The sequence below is a fragment of the Phocoena sinus genome, chromosome 1, assembly GCF_008692025.1.
Source record: "Phocoena sinus isolate mPhoSin1 chromosome 1, mPhoSin1.pri, whole genome shotgun sequence".
Lineage (NCBI taxonomy): Eukaryota > Metazoa > Chordata > Mammalia > Artiodactyla > Phocoenidae > Phocoena > Phocoena sinus.
Genome location: NC_045763.1, coordinates 11,179,205 through 11,201,979, shown reverse-complemented (window position 1 = coordinate 11,201,979; position 22,775 = coordinate 11,179,205). Strand labels below are relative to the sequence as shown.

At 47.9% G+C, this 22,775-nt stretch overlaps 1 protein-coding gene across 1 annotated transcript in view; it reads right to left on the bottom strand.

The window, feature by feature from the left end:
• Nucleotides 1–18,664, bottom strand: part of KAZN (kazrin, periplakin interacting protein) — a 464,439-nt gene extending 445,775 nt beyond the window's left edge. The window contains exon 1 of the mRNA XM_032654524.1: nt 18,421–18,664. Coding sequence (XP_032510415.1) covers nt 18,421–18,649 — 229 coding nt within the window. The 5' untranslated portion in view covers nt 18,650–18,664. The remainder of the gene's footprint in view (nt 1–18,420) is intronic.
• Nucleotides 18,665–22,775: the final 4,111 nt, after the last annotated feature.

The following is a 22,775-nucleotide window of genomic DNA, read 5'->3' as shown; positions in this document are numbered from 1 at the left end:
TTTACAAGAACCTTCCAGATCTGTCCTCTCCACCCGCACACTCACGCTCGTTCTCTCTCAACTCCCACTAGTTACTTCTCCATCCCACCCAGACCTGGAGTGTGGCTACTCCCCCTCCGAGTCATGCATCACCCCCACCGCACCTTCACTCCTGCAGGAAGCCCCGCCCAGAGCCCCTCGTACACTTTCTGTGCCAAGAGAAGACCCACTTGTCCTTCAGGACTCAACTCAAGCACAGCTTCCTGTGACGTCTGCAACTGAGACCTCACTTCCACCTGGGCAAAGTGTCCCTTATGGACACTTTTACATACCTTGCGGGTACGACTATCATGGTACTCATCACGGTGTACTGTAATATATATGCTTTCATACTACAGAGGAGCACCAGAGAGGAGCACTTCATGCTAGTTAAAAATATAGGCTTTGGGGTCACTGGGCCACCGTCCAAATCTTAACTCTACCTGCCGTGTGAGCACGGACAAATTACTTAACCACTCTGAGCCTCAGTCGCCTTGTTTGTAAAAAGAGGGCTAATAGTAATACTTGATGTGAGGGTCAAACACAGAAATACATAGACAGCTTTGAGAACGGTGCCTTGCCCTTCCGAAGCACCCAGTAAACGTTAGTGCCGTTATTATCCCCTTCGTCACCATCATCCTCCCTCGGCCCCAGTAGCTTACGAGCTCCATGAGCCCAGCACAGGACCTGCCATAGAGCACACACGGGGCAGTATTCCAGTGTGTTTCCACGGACATGGGCTATACACCTTACAAGCCAGATCATGCAGCCCAAGTAAAACCGACCAAGTACAGGGAAGCCAGTGCTGGACTCAGCGGCCACCTCTCGGCACTTAAGGACTTTTCTTTGCTTCACAACGAGAGCTTGAAATATCGGTAGGCAAGCTATAAGTTAATGGAGGAAAAAAATAATGCAGAATTTAACTGAGGGTTTGTGAGTGCATCAGCGGGGCTCTCTCTCCCGGGGAGGAGGATGCACGAGCTGTCGGAGATACGACTCTGGTTGGGCATATGTAAGGGGACCGCAGATAGCAGTGGGCACTCAGGGAGTCCCTTCTGCCACCACCAAACGGGAAACCTCATAGATCAAACCACAGAATAAATCAGGACATTAAGGCTTCATACACTCTGGGATTTGTATTTGAAATGCCAAGATTCCTACTGAAACTAGCCCCTCCTTGAATGATTTTTTGCTGTTGCTTTCAAAAGAAGTCACTCTTTGGCACCATAGGTCTTCAGTGGGAGGCTCTGGGCCATAGTTTTCAATACTCACAGCTGATATTTATGGAACCCTTAGCACATGTGTGCCGAACACTTAACACAGGGCTTCACGTATATTAACCCGCTTAATTTTTTTTTTTTTTTTTTTTTTTTTGCGGTATGCGGGCCTCTCACTGCTGTGGCCTCTCCCGTTGCGGAGCACAGGCTCCGGACGCGCAGGCTCAGCGGCCATGGCTCACGGGCCCAGCCGCTCCGCGGCATGCGGGATCTTCCCGGACCGGGGTACGAACCCGTGTCCCCTGCATCGGCAGGCGGACTCTCAACCACTGCGCCACCAGATTAAGCCCCCCACTTAATCTTTATATAAAAACCCTGTAAGGTATGAACTATTATCAGCCCTGTTACATAGATGTTACGTGAACCAACAAGATGACATGCTAGGAGGTGGTGGCACCGGTAGTTAAACTCGGGAATCTGAGTCCAGCTGAAGGAATGCAGTCATACAAACAGGCTGTTGTCTTGCAGGGTCCTTGAGAGACTAAAGAGAAACGAAACGGGAAGTTCTAACATCCACGGTGGCTCATGACACCAACAGAATGACCAAAGGTATGAGCCGTCTTATCCCCTGAACTTGTAAGAGGCAGCTCAAACAGTCCTCTGAGGAGCTGGCTCAAGAGTTAATAGCTATTTGATGGACACCCACCACTATATTACAAATGGTTGGGAGCAAAATAAATGCAAATGAAGCCACGGGGGCAGAAAACCAGCCTTCCCAAGTGTATCCGGCCTGCATTGAAGTGCCCTGGTCCTACCCCTGAGTGTAATATTTCATGCGAAAGGCAACACTGAGGTCGCCACTCCAAGAAACCCAGGGGAGAACGATCAGGATGGCAGATGGAAGCCTCCCCCTTGTATCTCAGAAATGCCAAGAGATGTGGGTGATGGGCTGAAATGCCCAAACAAACCAGAGAGTAAGCCTGGGGCTGAGGCTGATTAATGGGCAGAGGGGCCCAGCCCTCACCTTTATTTACATTGCTTGGAGCGCATAAACTCCAAGAAAATTTAGTGTTTTAATTTGCGCATCTGGCTTGTGCTTCTCTTCTCTTCTCTTCTCTTCTCTTGCCCTCCCCTCCTCCCCCCTCCCTCCCTCCCTTCCATTAATGGGCAGAGTCACAGGCTTATATCATCTGTGCTTAAGCCAGGAAAGACAATATTCCCCAAACTAAACAATCTAAGATATTCTTTAAGGAGGACCTGATTGACTTGGCGACACTGCTAAAGGTCACCAAGTGTAGAAGTTCAGAAACGGGATGGCCTTTAGCCAGGTCTCATCCAGCGGGCTCATTCTGACCGAGCCAATGTCCCAGCCCCTGAGCGGCCGTCTGGGACACCTCTCCCAAGTTGTGGAGGTGGAGGTGGGAGTGCAGGACCCGGGTCTTTGGTCAGACAGTTGGCATTGCCAGTCGGGACAGAGGTTGGAGCTTCCTTTTTGTCACTCTTTAGTCTCAGGTACAGTCAGGGCTAGCATCCAGTCCTCTTGGTCCCCCGCTGGGTCCTTCCCCCTCTGCTCTTTCCTCCTTCGGCTTCCGGCAGAAGGTGAGCACCTGATATATCCTAGCACCCTAGCGCCAAGGACCGGGCCTCATCGATCAGAAAATGCACCTGGTGGAGGCTAACCGAGCGAGTAAACAAACAACAGCCTAGACCCACCCGGGGCCTGCTGGGAGGCCGTACATGTACGCACGTTTATGGCACAGTTTACGACCTTTACGACATTTCTGGAGGACGTGGCAAGTGCCAGGCGGTGTGCTCGGCTCTCCAACACACCCTCTCCTGCGATCTCACAGCATGGGATGTCGGGATTAGTGTTATCCCTGGGGGCAGAGTGGGGCCCAGACTGTAGAGCAGCTTGCCCACCACACACAGCTAACACGTGTTAAGAGAACAGGATATGCATCCACGCGAGGGACTCGAGATTTCTGCCCTACGCTATAAACGCTGAACTTACCTGTGTCAGCATCTTAATTTGTTCAAACAAGGCATTACAGTGAAAGCCAGGGAGACGCTGTCCTAGTCATTACTGTCTTCTCAACTTTCTCTGCGTTGTGCCCAAATGACAGCATACTGTTACTGCTAAACTTTTGTCTTCCATGGCCCGTCTGAATGCAAAACACAAGAAAGGGAAGCTCACATTGCGTGTTCTTCCTATTTTCTTCCTCCCGAACTTCTAAACCCAGTGTGGGAGTAGCCTTCCCAACACGCCTGGCAGATGGTCATCTAGGCCCTGGTGACGACCGCATCCCTCTGGACAGCTCTCCTGTGAGCCAAAACTGGCGTCTCTCTGATGTTCCCGCCTAAGTCCCTGGTGGCCCACCAGCTAAATTTTTTTTTTTTTTTTGCGGTACGCGGGCCTCTCACTATTGCGGCCTCTCCCGTTGCGGAGCACAGGCTCTGGACGCGCAGGCTCAGCGGCCACGGCTCACGGGCCCAGCCGCTCCGCGGCACGTAGGATCTTCCCAGACCGGGGCACGAACACGCATCGGCAGGTGGACTCTCAACCACTGTGCCACCCGGGAAGCCCCCACCAGCTAAATATTAACCAAGCACAAAAGAAAAGAAATGAAAACCATTCACTGGGTCTTCCAGTTGATTTTAATTGCAGGTAATAAACCATGGCTAAAAGGAAGGTTTAGAGTAAGAAGGTGCCTATTAGCTTAGGGTGTTTGCAGTGGAACAGTGAAATGATTTTGTAAATGCCATCTTCTCTAATAACTCTGTATGCTACTGGAGAGATTAGGCCATTATCTGGTGCTGGCATAAATAGAAAATGAGATGATGGATCACGTGCTTGAGGGGTTTTAGGAGTTAGCCGGAGATGGGGCAGGGTGATGATGGTTAGCGGTGGCAGTTGGCCAGTCAAATCATATCGCCCGAAATCTAGTTTAGGGCCAGTTTTGTTATTCTGACTATAACCGGCGCTTTCCAATATCCATACCAGGAAGTCACCATAGAAATTTCTGCCTAAATAAAGAAGGGTTTTCTTAAAGCCAAGGGTCCAAATCATAGATTTATTTGATTGTGTCACAGCGAGGCAGAGTTGAGTTTGAGGAACAGAAGAATCCCTTAAAATCAGAAGACTCAAGGCCTGGGGCAGTAGCCGTACGTTTCCAAGGCACTTATGGAGCACCTAACTGCACATGGCATTGCTGAGAACCGCACTGCACAGGGCTGAACACACACGTCCAGGTAGGTGCATTCTGTAGCCGCAGTCCCAAGCTGTGGGCCACAGAGACTCTGGGTGGCCAGAGAGAGCGACTTAGAGGAAGTCCAAAATCCACATGTCTCCAATGTGCTGCCCGTGGACAGAATGAAGCATTCTTATTGCACGTATGTGCCATTGTCTTTCAAGTATATGTAGATGCAGAAGCAGCAGCCGCTTAAGGATGTCACTGAATTCAATGCATTCTTTTGCATTTATGTATTTCCCCAGAGAAACAGATAGAAAACACAACTGCTAATATGTAAGGGACAGAATTCACTGAAAATCTCTCTCTCTATCTCTCTCTCTGTCTCTCGCTCTCCATCATTAAAAAGAATATATGTAAAAATATGGATGGCAGAACATTAAATCCGGATGTAAACCAATGCTGGAATAGCCATCTTGGCTAAAGGTTAAACCACTGAAAACTGGCTCCTGGCTAATGTTAGAAGTGTGTACATACTCACGAGGGAAGTGATCATTTTGTTGGTACCAGTTTGGGTACCTTATTATCTGTTTCATCTGAATACCGCCTACTACCTCAGCCTGCCAGCCTTTGCGAGTTAAGCTTTTCGGTCCTTACCCTCCCTGTCCATTCTTGTTGCAGACATCTGTATGATTTCTCATATGACCATTTACGGATTCTGACCGTAACCTCAAATACAAGTCTAGGTACATGTGTGTTTAAAGGGCTGGAAAGCATACTCGGCAGGGCATAATAAGAAGTCTGGCTCCTCCCAGGAGAAAGGCCTCTAAGCAACACAAAGATATCAGGAGAAAGACCTGGGATGTGGGGGGGATCCAATCTTGCCTGTCCAATCTTGCCTATGGGGGACAGAAATCAGCTGGAGAAATAAAGAGAATTTCATTCCAAGGTGGGAGAATTCAGAGTTCAATAATATACTATGCTATTAATAATGAAGAGTTCTATCTATTGAATCCCAAAGTCCATCAAGCTTTGTGCCAGGCACACTATGTGTTAGTCCATTAACCCAGGCAGTAATTTTCCCCCCAGGAAAAAACACTGGGCAATGTCTAAAGACATTTTTGGTTGTCACGTTACAGGGGTGCTACGAGCATCTAGTGGTATAGACCAGGGGTGCTGCTAAACATTTTACAATGCACGCAAAGAATTTTCTGGCCCAGAATGTCAACAGTGCTGAGGTTGAGAAACCCTGCACTAAACCATCCTAATCACTCTAGAAAGGAGGGATTATCGGCCTCGTTACAGAGGAGGAAACTGAGAGCTGTAATGTCCCACAACCCAAGTCATATCGCCAGGATCTGGATCGAATCTGTTTCACTCCCTTAAACCCATGTATCTGCTATATTATCTTGAAGATGGAAATAACCTCCTCATTTCCTAAATAAGGAAATTGAGGCTTAGATGCCAAGTGTCTTGCTCTGTATCTCACTGCTACTGGTGATTCTCTGTCCCTTCACAGCTCGGGGTCTGTAATGATGACTAATCACAAATGACTTCACCTCAGACCATGAAGCTGCCAACAAATGTCTCTTTCTCTTGTCCATTAACCATTACACCCCTAGTAATTAACTTCTTGTTTCTGCTCCTTTAACACTGTAATCTGGTGGTTTTATTGCTCACATCTAATTCACTAGCTTAATCAATCATTATTAAGCTCCTTCTGTATGCTGAGCACTGTAAAGGTGAGGGATAGAAATGGGTCAGAAGGCAAATGCAAGAGAACTGCAAGTTCAGGGGCTGGCAAACTCTAGTCCAAGGAGTGCCTGTTTTTGTAAATCAAGTTTTATTGGAACACAACCACGCCCATTCATTTACCTATTGTCTACGGCTGCTTTCACATTACAGCAGCAGAGTCGAGGAATTATGACAGATATCCTATGGTCCCCAAAGCCTATAGTATTTACTATCTGGCCCTTGGCAGAAAAAGTTTGCCAACTCCTACACTAGCTCCATCATTCAAGCCACAGGAGCAAGCACTGAAGTGAACTCCCAACTGAATCAAGAAGCACTTTCTTTCATCTCCACGTGCAGCTATAATATCTATTGTCAGTGGCGGGAATCCGAAATGTTTAATGCTAATACCAATCTAAAACTCAAAAACACTGGGCAAGGTCTAAAGACTTTTTTGGTTGTCACACTGTAGAGGTTCTACAAGCAAACATTTTGATCCTTAAAAATACTTTCTGCTCTTCTGGAGCCTATTATAAATAGATCTTCAAATGCATTCCAAATGTGTATTATTTCTATTTTGCTATCAGAGGTTTGGGAAGCCTCTAGCGACTGTTCCTCGTCACACTGAAATGAAACAGAGATCAGAGTCCCAGCCGATAGATTAGCTGCTTAGGTGTCAGTTAACTACAGCGGGTTGTCTGCTGCGCTGCAGGGGCCTCCGGGTTGATACTTCCTTTCCACTCTCCTTGGGTGCACAGCAAAAGACCCCATTCTGATTTTCCCTGAGTTTTCTGCCACACTGTTGGACTTCAGTCTGTGGATGCGATTCCACTGATCTGAGTTCAAGGTCTAGAGGTGAGCTTGGAGCAGCAGGAGGTCCACCAACTATATAGGCAGTTACAGCCACAGCAGCGCTGAGAACGTGTGCCTGCACAGCCAACAGTTTAGGTGGACAATTGAAACCAACATGTTTTGGATGGATGTTAACTCAAAGACTCTGATAAGAGAGATCCTAAAGGTTCCAAAGTGTCTCCCTGAAGGGACAGTGAAGAGAGAGAAATTAGGCAGATTTACTGTGATGGCTACATCCTGCCCCCGACACTCAGAGAGTACACGCACATCCACGTGCTAAGACCATAGGTCCCCTCACAGACGTGCTTCCCATATTCAAAAATCCTAAACGACGATGGTGTCGGGTGGAAAAAATTGTCCTCCGTACGAAAGTCATTCCCAGATCCCATAAGACAATCAGGAAGTTCCCCGGGTGCAAACCTGCTCTGGTTTACAGGTCTCTAACTGCTTTTAAGGGAGGCCAGAAGAAGAGAAACGCTACGTTCGGGCATGAATAAGATAGGTCATTGAAAGAGAGGTCAAATGACTGAAAACCCCACGGAGAGGATGAAAGAATGTAGTGTAAAAAATAAGATTAAATCTGTAAAACTGGACTGTCCCTTCACCATGGGTAGACGTTGGACATGGGAGCTCAGAGTGTGAGAGCACAGGCTTGGGGTGACGGTGTCACCATCCAGGTCTTACAAGACAGGGTGGCCCATGCTCAAGAGGGCTTGGCCAAGGCAAGGTCAGATCTCACCCAATCGTAAGTTCCAGGGCAGCCCTCTGCCACCATTGTGCAGTCACGGTGGGATCTTGCAGTGGGAGAAAGAGAGGAGAATTTGGTTCAATGACAAGCTCAACAATCTTGAACAAATCCGTTTAAATCACTGTCCCTCAGCTTCCTCATTTGAGAAATAGATTGCTGTGTCTACTTCAATTCCATCCTATGCGCCAGTTGGTAGGATCCACAGAGACAATGCCTGTGCAAGTCTCTGTATACCGCAAAGATCTGCAAAGATCTACAAAGATCTGGGTAGTGATATGCTCTAGTGCTTCCCTAGTGCCTCCTGGGTGCAAAGGAAAGAAGAGTGGATAAAAGCAGCAGAACCCTGGAAAAAGGATTCTGAGCATTGGCTTTTGCTAGATGGATGCTAGACCATCCATCCATCCATCCATCCATCCCTCCGTCCATCCATCCATCCATCCATCCTCATGGTCTAGCATGAGGATGCTAGACCAAGCTTTTGCTTTAGAGGCAAGGTGATAACACTGAAAGTGTTCAAGGGTGGGTTTTGAGTTATCCCATGGTGGAACCAACCCATGAATTGACCAGCTGAGTTTTAACAAGGTTCTAGTCTATTGGTCCATGATATTCACCCACACTGTAGAAAATCTGACCAGAAATAATGATCCTTCTCCAGAGGACTTCCATTAAGACTTGAACATGCCTCCTTGCAGGGCTGCCTGGTACCATGTCAAATTGTGAACAGAGCAATCCGAGCACGTCTGCTAGCTAACGGGCTAACAGTCTCTACAAAATGGCAGCCAGGCCTTGCCTTTCTGTTAACTCCCAAATCTAAAGCTGTGTCGAGAAATATTCCCGGTTTTTTCTTGCTTCACGTGGTAAACCTTGTAGGAACAGGAAAAGCAATCTACTTGATGAATGCATTAATTAAGATAATCAGTAGACATATAATCACAGGTCAGTTCTCCCCAGCCATCATTCATCAAGCTCTATGGTGCCGCAGCTGCACTCTCCAGGGTCAGTATCAAATTTCTAAACTTCATACCTCGCTATCGTCAGGAAGTGGTGAGCACAGAATTTCAAATGGCAAGAATGAGGGGGAAAGGGTGACATAAATCCCACTGTGTTCCAAGTTGCACTTACTGAATTAAAGACACCATCCTCGATGGTTTCAAAAAAATTCAAGTTAATCAAGGAAAATGAACTAATTCATTTGTTGCAGCTGACAAGAAGCGCCAGCCTTGGCCAGGAAGGTAATATATATAAGGGGTGAGTTTATTTTGAAAGATGCAGAGCTATACCTGCTTTGAAATTCATATCTTTTCTTGTTCTCTCTGGAGAAGAAAACCCAACTATCATTCAAGATCTAAACCCTATATCATCCACATCTTCTTTCTCCTTAAGAAATGCTCTTTGAGGGAGAAGGTCCAAGCCAGCAGCTATTCTCTGCAGTACCCGATCCCAGCCTACCCCCAAAGTTGCACCCTAATAATCTCCCATGGGCAGTTTACCCTTAGTAGAGAAGTTAATGTATTTTCCCAGCATGCTTTTCTTACATATTGCCACTGTCATGTACATCTGTGAAGGCTTCTGTGTTTGTCACTTCATCACCTATTTTCCCATTACACCTGTCTAGACCTTCATTAGAAAATGTAATTATACTTCCATGTCAGTCACCCCTACTAGCCTAAGAGCTCCAAGATAACTTGCTCCATATCTTATTAAATCTGTGGTCCCTGAATCTATGTGCTCAATCTCTCAAGCTAGATGGAGACAGAGAGAAGAAAGGAGGAAAGGAAGAAAAGAAAAAAAGAAGGGGAGTGGGAGGGTTGGTCTGGAAGCAAAAAGACAAAGCCATCCTCCTGGCATGTCTTTGTGCTGCCTGGCACAATATCTCAATATTCTTTTTTTTTTTTTAATTTACATTTGGCTGTGTTGGGTCTTCGTTGCTGCGTGCGGGCTTTCTCTAGTTGTGGCGAGCAGGGGCTACTCTTCATTGCAGTGCGCGGGGTTCTCATTTGCGGTGGCTTCTCTTGTTGTGGAGCATGGGCTCTAGGCACACGAGCTTCAGTAGTTGCAGCACGTGGGCTCAGCAGTTGCAGCACGCGGGCCCTAGAGTGCACGGGCTTCAGCAGTTGTGGCACATGGGCTCAGTAGTTGCGGTGCGTGGGCTTAGTTGCTCTGCGGCATCTGGCATCTTCCTGGACTGGGGATTGAACCCGTGTCCCCTGCATTGGCAGGCAGATTCTTAACTACTGTGCCACTAGGGTAGTCCTCAATATTCTTGCTGTGGTGAAGCAGGCGGGCTCCAGGGTCAGGTGAACCTGTGTGCCAATCCAGCAGAAGACCACTGTCTAGATCTTGGAAAAGCAACTAAACCTTTCTAAGCCTCAGTTTCTTCATTTGTAGAATGGAGGTGAGAACATTATCTAACTCGCTGTGATAGGAAGTCAGATGAGAAAATGTCATCAATTACACCCCACAGGGTCTGGGAAAGTCCAGAAAAAAAAAAAGCCTCAACAGATGCTGACTATTGCTATCACTATCCTCTTGGATTATCTTCAAAGTCTCTGCAGCCCCCCAGTTCTGATCCCGGAACATCCCTTTTCCTAAAAATGAGTCAACCCCCTGCTAAGAAGCTCTGGGGGCCACTGTCCCCTTTCCTTGAAAATTTCAGTCCTCTATGTGACTCCCTCCAGCTGAAGCCCAGCAGCGAGGCAGAGAGAAGGGAGATTCTCACATTTGAACATGGTTCAGCCACTGAACTGCCCTCTTACCTCTGGCCACGCACCAATCCTTCCTGGCTACAGACTCTCCGGCAGTGACAAAGCATCTTTCGTACAGTGGAGCTCTGAGGATTTATGATGAATGACTTAGTGTCTGACATGCAAATCCTAACTATAATTGCCACAACACCAGCTTTAGAACAAAAATGATTTCTTGGGCAGGAATGGGAAAAAATATGCAAAGCTGTACAGCATCCTGGCTGGGACAACAGGCAGTCTCTGGAGGCACATTTACTTGGGTTTATATCCTGGCTCTGCTACTTGCTAGCTTGGTGACCCTGGGCAAGTCACATAACCTTTCTGGGCCTCAATTTTCTCATCTGTAAGGTGGCAAACCCAGTACTCACCTGAGAAGGTAGTTAAAAGGATTAATTGAGATAATATAGGGAAAGGGTTTAGAACAGTGTTGACATATGGCAAATAAACACAATTAAAACCATCTATCATTAAACCAATGACCTTCATGTAAAACATGACAAGTCGACCGAATTCCGCACACTGTAATTTAAAAATCATGGATTCGTTCATTCATTCAGTCGATCAACAACTATTTACTGGGCCCTTGCTATGTGCCAGGTACTGTTCTAGGTGCTGTGAATGGAGCAGAAAACAAACAGATGAAACTCTCTGCTCTCACAGAGCCGCCATCCTAAGACTCACAACTGGGGTCTCCTCTAATGCCCGGCATACAAAGTGGTTCTCAGCCAGGGATGATGTGGCCTCCCAATGGACATCTGGAAACATCTGGAGACATTTTTGGTTGTTACAACTGGGGTGTGGAAGGTTCTACTGGCATCTAGTGGGCAGAGGACAGGGACGCTGCTAAACATCCTACAATGGACACGATGTCCACCCCCCCCAACAAAGAAGTATCCTGCAAATGACAACAATGCCAAGACTGGGAAATCCTAGTGTAAAGGAATCTGTGAGTAGTTATACGTCCTTTGTTGGGCATGGTCTTGGGCCACTGGGGGCCACCGAGGCCACTGGGAGAGAACTCAGAAAAGGGGAAGATATGGGCAGGAGGGAGAATAATAGGACCGCAGGATACCAGCTTTGCCTGGAATCATCCTTCCCAAGAGAGAATGCATTCGAAGTCTGAGAAGTAGGAGGCCCCAACGTCAGGATCAATATGGTTCTTTTCATCGGGGACAAGTGACCCTTGGGTTGCTAACCTTGTAAGCAGGACCCAATTCCCTCTTTGTCAGTTAACCTCACACCTAAGGGAGAGGGATTCCTGCTTCCCTATGATTTCGTATAAGGACCCAGAAATTACCATCAGTTTAGGAAAACATTAATTAAGAATGGAGACAAGCCTACAGCTCCGTCAACCTTCCTAATGAACAAACCGAAAGATACTTCTGATTTAGGAGACAATACAGGTTTAAAGAGCAGAGAGCCTCGGTGGGTTTGAATTCCTGGATCAGTCACTACCAGCCGAGTGACGCTGGGCATCAAAGTGAGATGAGTAAGAGCACGGACTCCGGAGCCAGAGCTTGGTCGCTTAATGGCCCTCTGGCAAGTAATAGATCCTTTTCGTGCCTCGGTTTTCTCATACGTAAAATGGGTACAATGGTACCTGCCTCATAAGTCATTACAAAAATTAAATGCATTGATTCAGAGAAGCGCTTAGAACAGCACCTAGCTCCAAGCAAGACTATGTCAAAGCTTGCTGTCATCGTCACCGTCGTTGTCATTACTATGTCATGGCAGACAGGTGACCTAACCTCTCGGGGTCCCAGTCAGTTTCCTCTTTTCAAAAATGGGCACAACAGTTGTCACTTCATTGGGCTCCAGATACAATTATTCATGTTAAGCACTCGGGAAGATACGTGACACGTTGGAAGTCCTTATTGTTATTATTTATTGAAAAGTTTGACAAAGCACTGAAACTAGTTCTAATTTAGTCCTACATTACACTATTCACCTTCGCTGAAAAGAAAATTACATGGTATCAGGATGGTTCCAGAACCCCCAAGAGGTGAGCTCCGAGAACCATAATGAAGTGCCCAAGGTGAGTGTAAACTATTAGCTCCGGACCCACCTTCCTTTAGAGGGCACTTTGCTCTTAATGATTCACATCACTTCAAACAATCTGCAGAGCTGAGACAATCTTGGGAATGGAAGGCCTTTCCATCCCCTTCACTCCAGCACTTGCTCTGGTGGAAGAGAAGAGAAGGGGTAGGAGCTGGGCGGGCAGCCCCTCCTCCCATTTCTCTCCATCCTCCCAGCCTGACTGCCCATCACAGAAGGGGCAGAGGCCTCGGCTGGGTGGGGGGGGGGGGGTGCTTTGCTGGTAGACCTGCCTGTTACAAGCTCCATACGAGCTCTCGTGCGAGGGTCTCAATTCATTGCAGGGTGAAGGGGACAGGGGCTTTTCAGAAGTCTGACCCAAAGGTCCAGCAAGGCCAAGTCAACAAAGACACTAAAACAAATCGAGAACCAATGATATCCCATCACACAGAAGCCGCCAAACGCATTAAAACTACATTCAGCTTCTTCCATGTTTCTAGCAGCTCAGGATTTCAAGGGGGAAGCAAGAATGCCCACAGAGCACAGCCTGGACTCTGCCACCGAGATCTGACGTTGCATCAAACAAGCAAGAATGTTCTGGTCTCATCCAACCACATGGGAAAGAAGAAGAGATTCCTTTGCCTGGTCTCCCTCCAGCTTCTCCACAGTCAAGATGGGCCTGGCAGGGGACCTTGAGGATGGTGACATGAGCCAGTGGGACGCTTACCTGCCCTGGAATTTTCAGGTACAATCCGCGGCAATGGACGGTCACCCTCTTGGCTTCAGGGAAGCTGTCTTTTCCTAAAGGATTCTGCCTGAACCCTCTTTGCCTGCATTTCTGATGACTAGGACATTGCAATGACTGCTGTTGGTGGCATCCCTTGTCATCCCATGTGTTACTCACCCTAATATCCAGCCCAAACAGTATGGACTAATTTTCATTTACAAGATCACTTAAAAACCCGTTCCCTGGCCTCAGCAGGCAGAACGAGTTCCATTCTTGCCTGACGGATGGCAGGGGGTGAGAAGCCAAGCACTAATGCTCACACAGACCAATACTGGAAAAGGTCTGAAAAGAACTGAGAAATTCATGCTGATTTCACTTTCCTTAGCTATGTAACTCAGGAATAAATATAAATGAAATATGCAATGAATATGGCCGGGACCCAGGCTTGACCTTCTGGGCCCCATATGACTTGCATGGTGAGCAGGCAGTGTTTCAACGAGCACCCCCCACCTGCCAAGGCCATCTGCTAGAAGCTCACTGGCAGCCAGGAAGTCACAAATTATAAGCTACAGGATTCCTCAAAAGTGCCAGCAGTCTTGGGGAGCAGAGGGGGTAAAGGCAAGGGGAGAACATGCCTTGTCTTATGCCGGGAGGATGTGTGACTAGGCTCCTATCATAAAAATCAGATTGGCTCAAACTTAGCATCAAAGAAGTTTTGAAAAACCTCAGTAAATCCTGAAATGCTGGGAGTGTGAAATTAACCAGAACCATAAACTTGACTTAAGGGCATTTTCCAAAGACAATGGAAAGACAATAAATCACAGTCAATCAATAACTAATTTCCACCGGGCTGTGCTGATCTGTACCTATTCTCTTTGTGACCATGCATGGTGATTTTCAGGAAGAATTGTGAAGTCCCGTCTCATGACAGCCTACCAGATTAGGAAAACACAGACAAGCCTCTTTCAGCCCATTGATACGGCTGGAAAACCAAGCCATAGGTACTGGACGAGCTCTGTAACTTACAGGTGATCTAACAAAAGGGCCCCCAAGATTCCGCCACATTTTGTTCCATCCTCTCTGCCACGTGAAAATCCTCTTCTCAAAAAAGATAAACGTCTGCTTGGGAAAACAAGAGTATGTAGAGGCAGAACAAATTGGGAAGGGGATGCCAAAGGGGATCCCCAAAGGGGATTCTTTGATTTTGAAAAGCAACAGTGTCTAGCATCTCTGCAGACTACTCACACATTCAATTCAGTCCCAAGGTAATTTATACTTCACCGAAGAGTTTCCGGTGTTATAGTAATGCTAGATAAGAGCCATCAGACCTGAAGTAACAGCCTATTTTAATGCCTGGGGAGAAAAATAAAATAAAACTTGCATCTATTTATGGAAATTTACAAAGGTGTAAGAAAATGACACTTTTCCCCATCCCCATCTAACAGATGCAGTAAACAGTTAAGTCCTCAACACCCAAGAAAGATGCTATGAGCATTTCCACTTACATAGGCATATAAATACAATTATTTCCTTAAAAAAACAAACCACAAAAATATTGGCAGTAGGTATACATCCTACTGGGCATAGGTATTTTATGTTATATACGGTTAAACACCTATTTGAATTGGGTACAATGGAACTTAATTGTTTTATTCTATGCATAGCAAAGCAACCAATTGAATCTAATATTAGCCATTCATCAGATAAAACATTTTCAGAGAAACAAACTGCTATATTTTCCCCTCAAAGAATAGCAAGTATTTTAAACACATTTCCCAGAGATGTTACGCCGAGGAAAACAGCTTAGAAATGTGACTTTAAACAAATCCGTTCTCTGGCTACCAACAACAAGACAAATTGGAACAACTGCTTGGCTCTGTTCTTTCCAAGGCTCCTTCTGTCCACCTGTCAAAGGCAGTTGTGACCCCACCAACCTAAGAGGCAGCTCTGGAGCCTTGAGATGTGCCACCCTGCGCGGATGCCCTATGCTCCGCATGCCAGCATCCTCATTAGGGATTATCCGACTCACTTGAAGCAGGGAGAGAGGAGATGGGCTGGCTGCCAAGCGTTTCTTTCAACACAGATTCTGAAAGAAGATCCTGCAAAGTGCCGAAAGCCCAGATTTTCAGCAGTTCACTTTCTAGACTCTGTTACATAGCAACCATGCCAGCTCGCAGAGGGTACCAACCAAGTTAATATTTTGTTTAAATGACACACTCCATTAACTCTCTAGGAAAACCCAAGTTTTCTTCATCAACTTACCTACTGTCAGATATCCTCACTGGAACAAAACGTCCACTGGTGGATTGATGAGCTTCTTTAGTTTATTAATAAAAAAATTTTTAACACAAAAATCTGAAGATGGATCTAACAGTTTCTCAGCAGGGAGAGCAAAAGGTGACTCTTCCCTGTAACCATTTGGGCTAATATTATTAAAAGGAAATTAGCACGCACTTAATATGTGCATAATGTCCTTTAGTTAAAAGACGACTTACACAGTTGCATTTTGAAAGATACTCATTTCATTCAAAACCTTGATTTGAAAAGTGATAACTCAATAACACTAAACGCTCATAGGGTTTGAGCCCATTGACTTGCACCAACACAGACAAAATAAAAACAGAAGACTAATTCGGAAGAATTAGGAACCCCCAGGAACTGAGCTTCTGTGAGCCTTCCTGGAGGCATATGACAATGAAGCGTGAGAAAGCCAATGAACCACACTTTGAAATTAACTTGAGAGAGCCCAGTGCTTTCCTTTAGGAATACAAAAGCACTAGCAAAAGAAACTACCAGACCACCTCTGCAGGTTTCGGTTCCAGCAGAACGCTGCCACATGTCATGAGAACACAAAACAAAACAAAACAAAATAAAAACAAAACCCAAAACACTCACAGAGGCTAAATAATGTGAAAAGTACTGTATTGAGGAACTGTTGCCATAGATACGTAAATGATGCCCCACTGGATTTATATGGGGGTCTTGTTTTCTTTTCAACCATCACATCAGTTTAAATTGACATCAATTTAGAGGGATATGTGGCCAACCATTAAGCTGAGTTAAAATCTTCAACATTTTATTTTCTGATTATCAAATCATTAAACTCCCCCTAGTAAAGGTTTTGAAAAATACCAATGGTACACAGAGGAAAAATCAAAACCATCCTTCATCCAACCACCCACAGACAGCCCCTGGCCTGGGCAGGCATGTTTCTAAGAATATGAGGAAGCTGCTGGTTTTGTGTGTTTTTAGGGATATCAAGAAATCCAAAAGCCATTTTTCTATTTCCACAGCCTTGTGCATTTTTGTAGGAAAAAACAAAAAGGGAACAGTCCCCTATTGCTCCACTACAACAATTTAACCATCAGCCAAGTATCACAATTTCCAAGTTGAATGTGTAGATCATTGCGGCACCGACCTCTCCTTAGCATGCTCAGACGGCAACTAGACCCAGGACTCAGATAAAAGCCACTTAACTTTTCCTCCGCTGAGAAAGGGGCGGATGGTGGGAAATGAACTAGCATTGTTCAGTCCCCCATACCATGGCTTTTGATTCTCAGCAAAATGCCAGTTTTGCGCTATTTCTTTAAGGTTGAAAGAGTCCCTGCCTATAAAAAGTAAAGCATGACCATGCAGTCTGACTTCCCTTTTTTGCCCAGGTGCCAGCAGAGAGCATCTTCCACACACAATGACATAACAAGGGATAAACGATAGAATAACCAGATACCCACCTTGAAAACTGTGCAGCAAGCACCAGGCTCACAACACCTTCCCACCATAACGTCACGCTACTTTGGTACCAAATTACTGCCCCAAGACTCTTGACGGACTCCTGGAGTACCAAGTTAAGATCTGACTTGGAATTGAACGTACACTGCTAATGTTCAGGCTTAACGTCTCACAGCAAAAAAAAAAAAAAAAAAAAAGCATACCTACCCCAGCAAGGTAAAGAGGAAACAGAAGCTGATGGAGAGAAGGCATTAATATGAAAACAGACTCTCTCTCTCTCAACACTTAGGAGAAGCCTTTGAAATAATAACAAAACTAGAAAATCTTTCGAAGCCACTGAGCCTTTGGTACCTCATCACGTGACATATTTACACAAGTGGCCCTCCTGGACTGGATATTTCTTCTGTCATATTCTGGATTTCAGCTGTTTAGCTTACAATCAAATGACATTAACAACCGGTGACAACGTTTCTTAAAGGGCAATTAGGCAAAAAAAGAAAAGACATCCTGAAAATCCAGCCTACCCTTTTACTTTTTAATTCACAGAAACCAAACAGTATTTTTTTTCTTTTTCGGGGGGGGATGCTTCCTCCACCTTTAACCCACGCATGAGGGTTTCAGAGCTTCATCACTGTCAATGTCAACACAGACTGTCCTTTTTTTCCCTCCTCCTAACTGCAAAGAGTCCCTTCAAGCGGCGGCTACCTGGAAATCCACCATCTAAGCGTTCATTTCGCCAGGAGCCCATCACTCAGCCTTTGAGGTCTAAGATTTCCCCCACCCCCCCGGAAAGTGCTCACAGTGTTTATATTTGCTGGAAATTTAAACTCCCTGCTGAGCACAGCATCTACTGTTGCATCGATATATTCCACTGCCTGCGCGATCTCAAATGGGGAGAAAATAAAGTCCAGATGCAATCGAGACAAGGGATTTGGCATCCGTGGAGAAAAGTGCAAACCAGTCCAATCCTCTACCCCGAGCGCGGCTGCAGAGTCTGGAGCTCCCTCTCCGGGAGTCATTCCAAAGGAAGGAGCCTCCGGAACTGGGGGGAGCTGTGGCATTCACCCCTGCCGCGGGTGAGGGCAAAGGCCCGGGCATGAAAAGTTTGCCCAAGGAGCTGGGGGCTGTGTGCCATCTGAAGGGCACTTTCTGCTACCGGTAGGGACGCGCCGGCTGCGCCTCGCTCGCGCTGGCCAGGACAGGCGTGACCGTGTGAACCCGGGCGCAGCGTGCACCCGGGTTTTCGTTAATGACAGCAGCCTGCAACTCCCAGCAGGGGAGCAGCGCCGGCCACCGCCGGGCGGAAAGGGTTACAAGCCACAATGCAAGGCGGTTTCGCCGCGGCCGTGGGGGCACCGAGTCCCCGGCCCCCTCCGGGTCCGGGTCCTGCTCTCTCGCCTCTCCTCCGCCCCGGCCGCCGTACGATCCCTACCTTGCGCGCTGTGCTGGTGGTTCTCCATGTTCGCCGCCGCCAAGTCCGCCGCCGCCGAGGCGCTGGCCGCTGCTCCCGGGCCCGGGCCGGGGCCGCCGCCGCCGCCGCTCAGTTCCGCCAGTCTCCGGTTGGTGGCCGTGAGTTCGGCTCGCAGGTTGGTCATCTCCTGGCTGGCCGACTGGACCGCCCCATCGATGCGGAGCGCGAGCTGCTTATTGTCTTCCATCATGCTCAGGATTTTGGCCTGGGGGCGAGAGAGGTGACAAAGAGCTGCATGATGCGCTGGGGGCGCGCGGCCGGGCACCCCCGGCTCTACCTGTTGGGTCCCCCGCGGCCCGGCTCCCCCGAGCCCCGACCCCTAGGCACCGGCAGCGCCGGCTCCTCCGGCGCAGGAATGACAGCGGCGCCTCCAGCCTGATCCGCGGCGGTAGCGAGGCGGCGGGGGGGGGGGGGGGGGGGGGGGGGGGGCGGGGGGTGGCGGGGGGGAGGAGAAAGAGGAGGAGCAGCGACCGCCTAGACCCCGGCGCCGAGCGCGGCTCGGAGACGGACACCGCGCGCCGCCCGCACTCTTTCCGTGGAGCCTACCATTCGCCGCGCGCTCGGGAGGGGGCCCGGGCTGGGGGCGGGGCCGCTGCCTCGGCCTCCCGCGCCCCCGACTTCGGGGACACACCCCCCGGGGGGCGAGGGCGGCGGCCGGTGGCCCGGCGTGGGCCGAGGTGGCGCCCCTGGCTAGGGGTGGGGGGCGCCAGCTCCAAGGCCAGACCTCGGTCCCCTCCTTGGAGCCGTGGGGCGGCCCCCGCCCTGGCGAACTCGCTCCTAGCGCGGCGCAGGGGCTGGGGAGGCGGTGGGTGCCTGGGGGAGAGGGCTACTCGGAAGAGGGGCCCGGGAGGGGAGCGGGGATGGAGCTCCGGGGGAGGGAGCCGCACGCCCGAGCTACGAAGTGGAGTTCCTGCTTTGCTGGTTCCTTAAAAGGTGGGTGGGAATTGTTCAGCGGGAAGCTGGGCTATCTCACTGTCCACCTCCACCCCCACCTCCGCCGCCCCAACCTGCGCTGACCCCCTTCTCCGAAGGAGCACCCTGTCCTTCCCCGGGGTGGATCAGTGGCGATCTGGCCTCCCCACCGCCCTGAACCAGTGTGTGCCTCTAAGGTGGTCCTAAGCTTCTTAGCTGGGCTAAATATTGGGGGGCAAACCAGGAGGGGAGACTGGAAGGCGTCAGTGGGGCTTCCCTCTTCCTCCTCTTACTGGGAGCAGGAGTGTTGAGGCCCCGCTGCCTCAGTTTACCTGCTCCTTCTTCCTGGGAGAACAGAGGTAACCTTAAAGTTGATACACCCATCAAGGGCCTCTTTCTCCCGGAGCACAGGCTTTGCATTTTTCACTGGGGCCCTGGATTCCAGCCACCAGACCTTGTTACCATAGCAAGCTTCATTCCATGCAAATAGGACCATTTAAAACAGTCAGCGTAACCCGGCACAACTGAACAAGCGTGCACCACCGATTCCAGCTGGGTCACCCTCAGGAGGGCAGCTCAGAGCCAGCTGCAGAAGCTGACAATGGTCTCTGGCAGGCACAGAGGTTGCTCACCCTCCAGATTGAAGAGCATTTGCTGGAAACCTACTGTGCGCTCAGTGGTTAGGATGCATTGTCACCTCTGGAGTAAGGGTTATTATTCCCCATTTAGGCGTGAGGAAACAGCCTCTGGGCAGGGTTAAGCAGTTTACCCAAGGGGCCTGCAGAAATCAGGTGAAACCAGGACTGGAAGTAGCAGTCATCTGATTCCAAGTTAGTCCCACTGTGCCTTGGATGCTAGATTTTTGTTTTCCTTTTATATGTAACCATAAAAACACTCTTGCTCCATCCCCCTGTGAGCACTAACAAGCTTTTGTAAGAGAGAAGGACAGTGTTAGATAGTGGAGCCTGTGGCAGCAGATTTAATTGTTCACTTGTCCACACTACTCAGCTAACTGGCCAGCTGGGTCTTGAACCCCTGACCTTAGTCGCATAAGCGAAAGTTCTGAGCCACTGGGCCAACCAAGGCACTTAGACAGGTTGGTAGTTTCGTAAACCGGGATTTAGTTCTTTGAAGTCTTTCAGTTTTGTTATGGAGGAACCATCAAAAATAGAACTTTGTGGGTCTTCAAGGGAGGGGTGTGATGTTCAGCCACTGTGGAAAGCAGTTTGCTGGTTCCTCAAACAGTTAAAGATAGAATTACCCATATGATCCAGCAATTCCACTCCTGGGTATATACCCCAAAGAGGTGAAAACAGATATTCAAACAAAAATTTGTACACACATGTTCACAGAAGCATTTTTCATAACAGCCAGAGGTGAAACAACCCAAATGTTTGTCAACAAATGAATGATTAAACAAATTGTGGTATATCCCTACAGGGAACGTTACTGAGCCATGAAAGGGGATAAAGTATTGACACGCGCTACGATGTGGATAAACCTCTAAAACATTACGCTAAGTGAAGGAAGCCAGACACAGAAGGTCACATATTATATGATTCCATTTATATGAAATACCCAGAATAGTAAATCTATGGAGACAAAGCAGATTTGTGGTTACCAGGAGCCCGGGGGGAGGGGAGAATGGGGAAGAGCTACTTAACAGGGACTGAGTTTTACTTTGGGGTGATGAAAATGGTTTGGAAATAAAGAGAGGTTGTGGTTGCACAACACTGAATGGACTAAATGCCATCTAATTATTCCCTTTAAAAAGGTTAATTGTATGTTACATAAATTTCACCTCCATAAAAAAAAGTATGTAAGCAAGTACCAGAAAAAGAGGAAAAGGGCTGTCCCGGAAACAAACCTTCTGAGAAAACAGTTAAGAGCAGCTCTATTTGAAGAGCTGTGTGCGTGCTCGTGTACGTGTGCGTGTGCGTGTGTGCGCGCGCACGCACGTGCCCCAACCAAATGATGCACTCATCAGTAGGCACAGTAATTGATCTGTTTACGTGTCTCTTTCCCACTTCACTGAGAGCTCTGCGTGGGAGGAGGGTGGTCATTTTTTACGTGTTATTTCTCTTTGCATCCTTGCCACCTAACGCCCAGAGGACGCGCTCTGCAAATGTGTGAGTAGTTTGTACAGTAAACAAACTGACCAAGTGTTACCCATTTTCCTCTTCAGTGAGATTATTCCCACACACCAGCATCTTCAAATCAAGTCAAAACAAAACAAGCCAAACCCGAAAATCTAACCAGGAGGAAAGAAAGCAAAGACACCCGTTCCTTGGGCCCCTTTTCATCTCTCTCTGCCCTTCTCTGCCCTTCTCTTCCCCAACTGTGCTTCTGAGCTTTCAAGAAACTCTCCTTAGAAATTCCCGGGGTGCCTCCTAGGATTTTGAAGGATTTTATTTTTTGAGATTTTTTTTTTCTAAAATGAAAACGGGGCTTTTCCCAGCTGTGTCTCCTTACGTTCACTCACATGCAAAAGGATCAGATCTCAGACATAAAGCCTGAGATTAATTACCCTCTAGAATCCACTTGATTTAAACTGAAAAGTTTACTTAATCTACCTTTCCCCCTCCCCCAACTTCCACCGGCACTTCTACCTAGGTGATGTCAGGTAACCAAATAGTCACAGAATCTGTGTCCTTTCCCGCTTGCCTATCTGTAGGGCTAATATGCATTTACAGTTCATTCCTTGGGGGACACATCTAAACTGTCGGCTGACGGGCTCCCAGAGCTGTCATCCATAGCTCTCTCTGGGGTTCACAACTATGAGAATTCAACAGTACTGTGCGTTCTGGTTCAAGATTCTCCCTTCTGCACGTTCCTAAAGTAGCCCCCACCTCCCATCGCAGCAAACTGATGTTAAGCCAGAAAATGTGCTCACTTCATAGGGCCCTGCTGCTGTTCTCCCAGTGTCACCGGTTGCCGTCTCTCGCCATCAGCAAAACCCCATCCGACGCTCAGGCAGTGCACTGGCCCTTATGCGGTCACCAGCCTCCGTCAGTCTGTGCTGAATGTCTGATATTTCTGAGCAGAATGAGTAAACTATGCCATGCACATTGGGTGCCTGTCAAAGCTTGCCAGGGCGTTTTGGAAAGTCTGTAAAACCATCCCAGCTCAGAGAAAGAAAATTCCTGATAAGGACCAAGGCAAAGAGCCTAACTCATTGCTGACAGAAGTGTCATACCCACCTCCCTTCTTCCATAAATAGAGTGACTTTATAACGTAATGTCTAAACTGGGTCACTTTAGAGAGTGAAAGAGGGTGCTATGAATAATAAAGCTGGGACAAGTGGCATAAACTGGAATGGTCCCAGGAAACCCAGTATATGTGTGGTTGCCCCACCCTACAACCAAATGATGCTATTTGGTCCTAGGAGGCAAGTTTGGGATCCT